The sequence below is a fragment of the Thalassophryne amazonica genome, chromosome 15 (genome assembly GCF_902500255.1).
Source record: "Thalassophryne amazonica chromosome 15, fThaAma1.1, whole genome shotgun sequence".
In the NCBI taxonomy this organism is placed as follows: domain Eukaryota; kingdom Metazoa; phylum Chordata; class Actinopteri; order Batrachoidiformes; family Batrachoididae; genus Thalassophryne; species Thalassophryne amazonica.
Genome location: NC_047117.1, coordinates 3,062,837 through 3,073,369, shown reverse-complemented (window position 1 = coordinate 3,073,369; position 10,533 = coordinate 3,062,837). Strand labels below are relative to the sequence as shown.

The 10,533-nt window shown below is 41.7% G+C and overlaps 1 protein-coding gene across 1 annotated transcript; it reads left to right on the top strand.

Annotated features, from left to right (window-relative positions):
- The first annotated feature begins 119 nt into the window (after positions 1–119).
- On the top strand, positions 120–10,306 carry esf1 (ESF1, nucleolar pre-rRNA processing protein, homolog (S. cerevisiae)). The gene is made up of 15 exons (XM_034188002.1): positions 120–184; positions 586–1,236; positions 1,697–1,923; positions 2,000–2,113; positions 5,324–5,433; positions 5,748–5,900; positions 6,295–6,409; positions 6,489–6,642; positions 7,306–7,455; positions 8,129–8,241; positions 8,317–8,401; positions 8,914–8,984; positions 9,465–9,623; positions 9,847–10,142; positions 10,183–10,306. The coding sequence occupies exons 2-15, from the start codon at positions 606–608 to the stop codon at positions 10,211–10,213; spliced, it is 2,409 nt and encodes an 802-aa protein (XP_034043893.1). The 5' UTR covers positions 120–184; positions 586–605; the 3' UTR covers positions 10,214–10,306.
- Positions 10,307–10,533: the final 227 nt, after the last annotated feature.

Sequence of the window (10,533 nt, the reverse complement as noted above, 5' to 3'; positions counted from 1 at the left end):
ATTGGGCCATATATATATATATATATATATATATATATATATATATATATATATATATATATATATAGTTCACTAGCCATAGATTGGCAAAAAGTATAGGTGCTTGTTTCCTACCAGATCTGGTAACTTATCAAACGAAATGCATTGTGGGCAAAGCGTGTTTGAGCTGCTGAAACATTTTTAGGTAATTATTATTATTTTATAAATGTCGTTTTTGTTAATGACACTTTATATGGTGTTTGAGTGAACATTTATTTCATGTTTTGCGTTCAGATAAGGCTTTGTTTGATCTGTGTGTTGACAGGTTTTATGTGCTAACCCCGTTAGCATGCTAATGTTTGCGTTTATTTCTTTAAACTTGTAAATGCTTAAAATCTCTGTTTATGTCGAAAAGAACTTAAAGTACAAATTTCAGCCAAATCTGGATTTAAAACCTGATCACTAATCAATCACAGACCGGATTTTAGCTCCCAAATTTGAGTTAACTTGTTGACGGTTTATTTTAAGACTTTTTTGTTCTGAGACAATGATTAAAGTTAATATCTGTACCTGTTTCTGATTAATTAACTGTTGTTTGTTTGTCAGGTGACTCCAGGTTTGACGACATGTCGTCATCCAAAAAGAAGGCAGGTGGCGCTGACGAGCGCTTCCTGCGGGTGCAGAAGGATCCTCGTTTCTGGGAAATGCCCGAGCGAGAACGCAAGGTGAAGATCGACAAACGCTTCCAGTCCATGTTCTACGATGAGCGCTTCAAGGTGACGTACACGGTGGACAAACGTGGACGTCCCGTCAACCGCACGTCCACGGAAGACCTGAGGCGCTTCTACAAGCTGTCTGATGAGGAGGATGCAGCTGTCCTGCAGGCTGGGGAGAAGAAGAAGAAATTGGAAAAGACTGAGAGGAAATCAAAGAAAAGAGGAGCTGACGAGGAGGAGGAGGAGCCTCCACGAGGAGTCAAACACAAAGGGGAGGAGCCTCCACGAGGAGTCAGACACAAAGGGGAGGAGCCTCCACGAGGAGTCAGACACAAAGGGGAGGAGCCTCCACAAGGAGTCAGACACAAAGGGGAGGAGCCTCCACAAGGAGTCAGACACAAAGGGGAGGAGCCTCCACAAGGAGTCAAACACAAAGGGGAGGAGCCTCCACAAGGAGTCAAACACAAAGGGGAGGAGCCTCCACAAGGAGTCAAACACAAAGGGGAGGAGCCTCCGGGATCTGTTGGTGCACCGGAAGAAGGTGAGAGAAAACGCAGATTCATCAGCTAATCACATTTTTGGGGACGTGTCTGTCTGTATTTGGTGCTGATGAATCGATAAGTTGACTTTCCTGATGCGCTGCGACGCTTTACGTGATTGTGAGGCTAATATATGTCGCAGTGAGAATGGTAACGCAGCATGTCGCTAATATCAGGGTGCTTTTTTGTGTGTTGTTTGAATTTTATCGCGCGTGCAAACACATGACTTTTTAAAAGCGGAAAACAAAAACATTGGTCATCAGGTTTGTGTTTTTACTTTTTGGAAAAAAAATTGAAATATTTTTGGGTTGTGGATGAAACACGACATTTGATGACATCATCTTGGCTTCGGGAAACACTGATCAACGTTTTTAACATTTTATTTTCTAGGCAAAGTGACGTCTGTGACACGTGTAAAGCTGGTGGTTAACGTGTGCTCTGATTGGTCCATTTTCCCTTCAGATGATGAAGAGGAGGATGAAAGCGACAGCGGCACAGAGTCGTCGTCTGATCTGGACTCAGACGGGGACAGTGACAGCGGGCCGGACCTGGCGAGGGGGAAAGGAAACGTGGAGACCAGCTCCGACGAGGACGATGAAGACGAGGTGGACGTCATCCTGAGGAAGGAGGACGAGGAGCTCGCCCACGACTGGGGAGAGCTGTGCAAAGACGCTCCGCAGAGCAACGAGGTGAGGCGGCGAGGCGAGGTTAGTTCGCAGCAGGACGTGTGTGATACCCAGCGTGATTCCTGGATTTGTCCTCCAGGTTTCTGCTCGACTGGCCGTCTGCAACATGGACTGGGACCGGATCAGAGCCAAAGACCTGCTGGCTTTGCTGAACTCCTTCACACCCAAAGGGGGCGCTGTTCTGTCTGTTAAGGTAAAGGCGGAGGGTGGGGGGTGCGTTCCCATGGTAATGCTTCAGATGGATTCTGGTGCTGATTGGGCGGTTTGTGTTGGCGTCATGTTTTTTTTTTTTTTTTTTGTGCCGCGTCTGTGCTGCCGTTTCTTTACGTTAATTATTCTGAAGATAAATGCGAAAAACAACAAAGAAAAGCAAACGGTCAAATTTCAGCACATTAACATAAAATTCAGACTTAACCCCTTAACGCCCGAATTTATATAGCTGTATATAAAAAAATGTTTTGTGTGTGTTTTTGCCTTTAAGTAGATGGTAAATAATGTTGAGATTATTAATTTCACTTTTGCAGAAAAACTAAATAGTAATATTGGGTATTCTGGTAATGACTTTGTTATAATGTTCTAATAATAATGATGGTATGTTGCAAATTTGCGACAACGGGCATACAGGTCAATTTGGTAAGTTGCATATTTGAGTCAGAGATTGTAGCATATATGCGATGATGGGCATTAAGGGGTTAATATGACCTGGTTTTGTTTTGAGTGACAGAACAAAGGAAATGACCTTTGAACTGTTTGCGTGTAAACAGTTATTTACTTTTAAAAGTTGCATCACATTAAATGTTTCATGAAGACTGATTTGCTCCCTCTGACCTTCAAACACAAACACGTCTGTGACGTCACGCGTTCCGTTAGGGTCGCCCAGGCGAGATCCAGGTGCTGCCTTCCGCGTGCGGAAACACGGCTCAACCATTGTCATCACGCGGTTGCCAGGCCCGTCGCCAGAAAAAAAATATTAAGGGAGCAATGAGTTTATCACAGGGGGCGGGGTCGCCCCCCCCCCCCCCCAAAAAAGAGTGTGCACCGGAGGGGACGTGCCTCTGAGCGTGCGTAATGAATTGGGTGCGCTCCTGGAAAGCTCGTGTATTTAAGCTACACCGTTGTAAGACACTGACTGAGTAAGAGTAATGGGCCTTTCATACTGAATACGTCAGATGCGTCAAATGTGTCAAAAATCGGTTTAAAAAGCATTATTTTCAATGAGACGCGTTGCTGTTTAGATGCGTCATATGCGTCGCGTCAAAAGCTGAGCTAAACCGACGCTTCTGACGGGAACGCGCATTGCCACTTGTCGGCAGGCTGACGCGGTCAAAGTTCAATCCAATCCAACTTTCGACACTCTGAGCTGTGACATACCTTTGCGTTGTCCAATAGGAACAACGCGTCGGGCCAAAACACGGAAGACTAGTGGCAGAAACCACTGATCTGTACAAAATGGATCAGTGTAGAAACCACTGATCTCTACAAAACAAACGTGTCACAGGACTGCTCATTTATGGAGCAGTTTTCTGAAGAAAAATCCTTGGAAATGTTTTTTGTTGTTGTTTGTTACCTCAGAATTTCTGATTACTGTTAAAAAAATTTAGAACACTTGTAATTAAAATAGCTAAATAAATCAATAAATCGTTCTTTAGAAACCTTTCATCTGTAAAATAAAACCACCTGTTATTTCAGATTAGATAATTTCTTGTTTAACATAAGGAACCACAGACATTTATTTTTAGACAAAATAACATGGAAATTTGTACGTTTTTTTAAGTCTGGTAGATTATTTATATCTCATTTCAACCATAAAAACAGACACTGTAAATAAATACAAATGTTTATTATAAATGCAAAAGGAAATAATTTAACAATGACTGCAGTGTGATTGTAAAGTAGGATTTCTGTGACATAAACCTCTTGATGAATTTTTTAATGGTCATTTCAACTTGTAATTTCGCCAAAATATGTAATTGTCTTTAATGTTGTTATCAGGACGGAGTCATTTCTAAAATATGAATTTGAACACAATAAGTGGAGAGCTTCTACCTGTGCAAATGTCTTTGGACTTTGATTTCGTGGACATTTTTAATGATCCGTTCATTTATTGTTAAAATATAAAATGAAACAGCTTTTAAAAAAGTAATAAAATAGTTGCTGTTCAAAGAGCCTTTTATTTAGAAGCAGGTGATGTTCTGCTGGATTCTCGGGACCAGATGAAGGTCTCTTCTGCAGCTTTGACCTCTGGTGGTTTTGCTGAAAAGCAGATGTTTTCTTTCGACTGGACTTCGTGGTGTTCAGCTCATCAGTAGAAGTTTGGTTGTCTGCACAGCAAATGTTCCTGATTGGGACAAATAAAAATATTTCTTTAAATATAAAGAAACACTAAACAGTTTATATATATAAAAAAAAAGGGGAAAAAAAGATGGAAAAAAAGCCCGAAAAAATAAGTTATTTAAAGTTGAGCTTTTGTGGTGTCTGAAAAAAGCTGTAGCTTTATTTGGTAAAAATAAAAAAGACTGAACCATTTAGAAATGAAAGCGTTCACTCAGATCAACTGTGCTAAAAGGCTAAGCTAACGTTAGCCGATCATTAAAACTTCACAGCAGTTCAGTAAACGTCACATTTTATTTTTACATTATTCTCACCTTGATAAAGCTGCAGAACTAAACTCTGTTGGTCAAACTGGGACGTCACATATATCCAAAAAGTGGGAGATTTCGGACTGAGTGGGTTTGCTCCATCACCCCGGCTGCCTGCCTCGCTCTGCCCAGGGATGATGCCTGAAGGTCGGCTTCTCCGTGCGGGTCGGCCCGCTTCGCGGTTCAATTGATATCCCACCAAGCCGTCAGTCCTCCCTTGGTCGGTGTCACTCCGAAAAGTAGCTGAAAAAAGCTTCTCCCAGCAGGGTGATGGGAGAATCGTTCTACTGCTTTTTTGTGGTTCAGGCGATGCAAATTCAAGATGGCGATCTCCGCCCCCTTGCCGCTTCCGAAGCGCCGCGTCTGACGTCATGCATCGGATGCGTCGACAGATTGGGACACGTTGATGGATTGGCCTAAAGTATTCAGTGTGAAAGGCCCTTCAACCTATCAAATCGCTTGAACACAGACACACGCCATATCCATTTGTTTTAAAATTAATTACTTTAGTTAATTAATTTGGTTTATTTGTTAAATACGTGATATTATTGAATAACTAATATTTTGCTATATTTTCCTGTATTTCTTTTTATTTTTTGATAACTCTCACATCCGAGGGGGCGGGGTTGATGTGAGGGGGCGTCGCCACCAAACGCCCCCTCATGACGCCGGGTCCGGCGGTCGCTCCGTGGATGCAGCACTCGCACACGACAACTGTGTAACTGAGGGATCCACAGCAGTGCATCATGGGTATTGTTTTTCAGATCTATCCATCAGAGTTTGGGAAGGAACGTTTGAAGTCGGAGGAGACGACGGCGCCAGCGGAACTGCAGGCGCTGCCTGACGACTCCGAGGATGACACAGAGGAGGAGCGGTAAGATCATCTGATTATTAATAACCGTTTAACTCCGCAGACCTCAGACAGCTCAGACACTTCCAGAAACGAGCAGATGTCGACACGGAGTTCATTAGCATCATGTGACGTGTAAATAAATTAACAAAACACTGAGACGAGTGCATAATTACTTTGCTCGAATATTTATTGCACTACTACCATTTTGTAAAATTTCACAATAAAAGCCAGCCCATGCTGTCAGAATAAAATGCTTTTCCTGTGACCAGGAACTGATTCATTTCAGCTGGAATATTAATGTCTGATGATGTCATTGCCTTGTCCCACCCCCTCAGGGTTTACAGGGAGAAGATGCGCGACTACCAGTTTAAACGTCTGAAGTATTATTACGCTGTGGTGGAGTGCGACTCGCCAGGCACCGCCTCCAAGATCTACGAGGATTGTGACGGTTACGAGTATGAGAGCAGCTGCTCCGTTCTCGACCTCCGGTACGAAAATACTTTTAATCATCTACTCTGAGTATTTTTACTTTTTTTTATAAAGATTTTATTATTTGTTCCCATCTTTTATTTTGAAAGTACATAATCCAGAAATGAATTCTTGTAGGTATATTCAGTTTGAGGAGGAAAACGTCTGCTGTGCACGCTGCAACAGTGTGCAGCCATATTTAACTATAAACAGTTGGTGGCGCTGCAGAGCTGTGATTGGTCAGAATGGGTCATAAATTAACAACATGCTGGACTTCCTGTTGAGACCACACAAAAAAGTAAAATGTGATCAAATAACCTTCAGGTGAACCAGCCAGGTATCGAGGTTGATGCTAACACATGTTGCTAACATTCAATCACACATGGGCGTGTCCTTCTCTAACCCTGTGAACAGATTCATACCTGATAACGTCACGTTTGATGATGAGCCGAAGGATGTGGCAACGGAGTTAAACCTGACAACGTACACACCTGAGCTGTTTACATCCTCGGCCACCGCCACGTCCAAGGTATGAAAACAAAAATGATACAAATGAGAAATAAAAACATCTGTCAGCGGTGAAATAATTTGTTTTTCCTCATTTAAAGGTTCAGCTGACGTGGGACGAGACGAACCACGCGCGCGTCACCGCCATGAACAGGAAGTTCAACAAGGACGATCTGCTGGATCTTGACTTTAGAGCTTACCTCGCCTCCTCCAGTGAGGATGACTATGAGGACGAGCAACAGGACACAGCAGAAGGTGATGATTCTAATAATGTGGTTTACTGTGAACTCTGGATGTGTCTCCAGGCCTGTAGGTGGTGGTACAATGCTGAATTCAGATAATATTCAAACTGAAAAATAACACTGATGCTTGTTGGAATTTAAAACTTCTCAGACAGTCACCTCAAGGTTCTAAAAGGTTTTCGTGATTCAAGGCAGAAGTCATTTGTTTAATGACTGCGATTTTATAATTTCACTAAACTGAGTGATGGAGGAGGAAAAAAAGACGTTAGCTTGCTCATTAGCTGTTATTAGCATGGCCAAAGTATTTATGGCATTAATATAACAGCTCTCGAGAGTTCTAAATAAAATGACCCTGAATTCTGCAGAGTTGTGCAACTTTTTCCCGTCACTCATCAAAACCAAGCTTTGCACATTAGGTGGCTTTCCTCTTCTGTGCAGTGGTCTTTTCTTTGTTTTGTTTGCGTACCAGCAGAACAGGAAATCTTGGCAGTTTTTGAACTGTGGCATTTTGAATCCATGATTTATTGTGAGTCCATTACTGGCCCAGAAACAGATATTTCTGCTTGCCAATCAAATAATTTGTCTTGGATAGACCCCGCCCACTCCAAGCCTAATTGATCATTGAACACTTATCCCCTAATCAATAATGAAAGTCTCTCTACTTGTTTTGTCGCAGACAAACAAACAAACGTGGAAAAAAGCAGAAAGAAATCGAGGAGCGAGGAGCAAATCGCAAAGTACCGGAACCTTCTGAAAGGGATCGCGGACAAAGAGAAGAAACTGCAGGAGGACAACTGCATGGAGATGCAGGTCACATGGGTCCCCGGTGAGTCCTCGTCCTGCTCCACACTGAGGTAACCTTCACACATCCACAGGAACCAGGACACCGGTGGAACAACAACTAATTATATAAGTACCAGGGACTTGTGTTTCACTAGTCTGGGAACTACAAGGGTTCCAGTTCAGATTTTAATTAGGGTACTGCTGCATGCAGTACCTCCTCCAGCCAGCAGATGCCTCTTGCTTGCCATCGTCACTGCACAAAAAGTATATGAAGCGACAAACGCTCAGATGTTTGAGACACAATCTTTAGTTTGGATACCAAAAACGTGTGTGTGTATATATATATATATCAATTATTAAAAAAAAAAACTATGTAGAAAGTGATTTTTTTTAAATCTCATCTTTGGTTCCACACAAGGTCATGTGATTCTGTTGGTGTTTGTCATAATTTTGCAATTATCTGAATGCTAATTAATATTTTTGTCACATTTCTTTGAAAAAAAATGTTGTTTTGTGTAAAAATTACATCAAACTTCTGTTCATGCAAAAGTCTTTAATTCCAGCTGAATTAAAAATAAAACAATCTGCAGGGTTTTTGTTTTATTTATATATATATATATATATATATATATATATATATATATATATATATACACACACACACACACACACTGTCCTGATGTGATTTTTTTTATTTAGTTTTAATTTTTGCTCAGGACTGAAGGAGACGACGGAGCAGCTGGTGAAGAAGAAACTGGAAGGAAAAGAATCACTGACACCGTGGGAGAAGTTTCTGCAGAAGAAGAAACAGAGAAAAACTCGAAAACAAGTAAACATGTTATTACAGTGTTATGACACTGAGATTTAACCAAAAAAAGTCTGGAATTATTTTTCTGTTACATAGAAGTCTGCAGTTCTCAGTGATGACAAACTTCCTCCAGACGTCGACCTCGATGACCCCTTCTTCAAAGAGGAGCGCCATGCTTCAGGTGATCAATAACATCAATCGATAGACTGCTGCAGTTTTACGCTCAAAACCTCAGAAAGGTTGTTTAGAGTCAAAGGATTATTTCTAATTTTGTAATTAAAAAAAAAAATATATATATATATTATTACATCACATAATAAACTCATTTGATGTTTAGTTTTAAATGTGAACAAAAAAAATACAGAAAGGAAGAAATCAAATAAAAAAGACTGGAAAAAGGAAACATGGGCATCGGCCAATCAGGACGCAGAATAAAAACAAACACTTCAAACTGAATTATAAACATTTTAATTTGGCTTAAAGATCATTTGCAAACAATGTCATTTTTGTATTTTTACTACAACCAATTTAGAAGCAGAATAAAAAAATGACAAATAAACATAAGGTTTTACTTTTTCCAGTGTGTCCTTCATGACACACGTCTCACCTTTTCTGAGCTTTGTGACACAGTTTCAGTCTCAAGTTTTCTGAGCTTCCTGAATCTTTCATTCTCATGTTTTTTGACATCTGCAGAACCAAAAAAGAAACCAAAGTTGGAGGAAGAGAAGCAGACAGCTGAGGAGGAGGAGCTGCAGAGACAAAAGGTCAGAGGTCAATTTCTGTGGGTTTTTCCCTTTAAACAAGTTAGAAAAAGCTCTGTGATCACATAACTGAGAGTCAGAGGTCAACATGTTGAGGTTTATGTTTACAATCCCTGGCTTCTGATTGGCTGCAGTATCCAAAAATAAACAAACATTAACTCTGTTAGTTCAAGAAGTTTTTCTGTTCAAATGTCACGTCTGACTGACACACACACACACACACACACACACATTAGAGAAGAAATGAATTAAACTAGTTTGAAACTGCAGCCGCCGCCCCGCGGCCTGCCGAGTGAGCAGTTGAAGATGAGCGAGTTCAAAAATGTTTTTCAGCAATTTTCTGAATTTAATTTCACCGCAGAAGGTTTGAATTTGTTATTTTGTAAAAAGCCTCAGATTCTGGGTTTTGATTATTTTTGTAACATGGACACAGATTTGACGAAAATGATTTTGCTCCTGATTGGCTGTTGGTTTTGGCGTCAGGCTGAGATGGCACTGCTGATGGACGACGCCGATGACGTCAAGCACAAACACTTCAACTACGCAAAGATCGTGGAGCAGCAGAACCTGAGCAAGAAGAAGAGAAAGAAGCTGCAGAAGAAGAAGAGCGGCGAGTCGCTGGAGGACGAGGACCACTTCCAGGTCAGACACGCCCACACGTCCTGCTGTCTTTATGGCGGCTCTTCCCACGAGCTAACGCTAACAGCTCAGTACACAGTTACTTCACTCTCATTAAGACCCGCCCACTTACATACTGTCCCTTTATATTCTGCCGTGAACTTTGTAAAGACGCAAGTTACGAACTCGTATTGTTAGCATGCAGGTGGACGTTTGTTTTGACTTTAAACGTCTCTGATTTGTCCAGGTGGACGTTAAGGACACTCGGTTCCAGGCCATGTTCACGTCCCATCTCTACAGCCTGGACCCATCCCACCCGAGCTACAGGAACACCCGAGCCACGCAGACCATCCTTGCTGAGAAACAGCGGCGCCGTGATGAGGAGCAGCTCCACCTGGAGGACGCCATCAGTGCTCACAAAGCCACACCCACACAGGAAGAGGCGGGCTCTGCTGCAGTGAAGAAGGCGATGGACCCCACTCTGTCTCTGCTCATCAAGTCCATAAAATCCAAAACGCAGCAGTTTCAGTCTCAGAAGAAACAGAAACTCACGTAGATCAGATTTAAAGAAAGTGTCCAGCTGGACGCGGTGTCCCTCTCACATCCAGCTCTAATGGGACGAGTCGTGCTGTTGACACTGTTTCATGAACTGCATGTCATTTTAATCATCAGAGGATTTGTATAAAAAAAACAAATCAGCTTCGTTATCTCGTCCTTGTTTAACGCCCCCCATTTCAGTTTACCACTCACACCCTGGAATTTAATTAAACTTTTTTCTGGTTGTTCACGATCATCCACACACTCACGAAATGCATTAAATGATCATAAAATAACTTCAGAGGTGGCAAACTAAAATCTGTTAATTAGAATAAAATCATCGTAGCAGCTTCGTCACTGCGTAACTTTATTACAAAAAAAATTAAATATTACGGAG

Excerpts from the sequence above, each read along its gene's own strand:
- esf1 (XM_034188002.1), top strand. The coding sequence starts at position 606 with ATGTCGTCATCCAAAAAGAAGGCAGGTGGCGCTGACGAGCGCTTCCTG. Across the intron at positions 1,237-1,696 it reads TGTTGGTGCACCGGAAGAAG|ATGATGAAGAGGAGGATGAA; the intron begins GTGAGAGAAAAC and ends TTTTCCCTTCAG. Across the intron at positions 6,410-6,488 it reads CGGCCACCGCCACGTCCAAG|GTTCAGCTGACGTGGGACGA; the intron begins GTATGAAAACAA and ends CCTCATTTAAAG.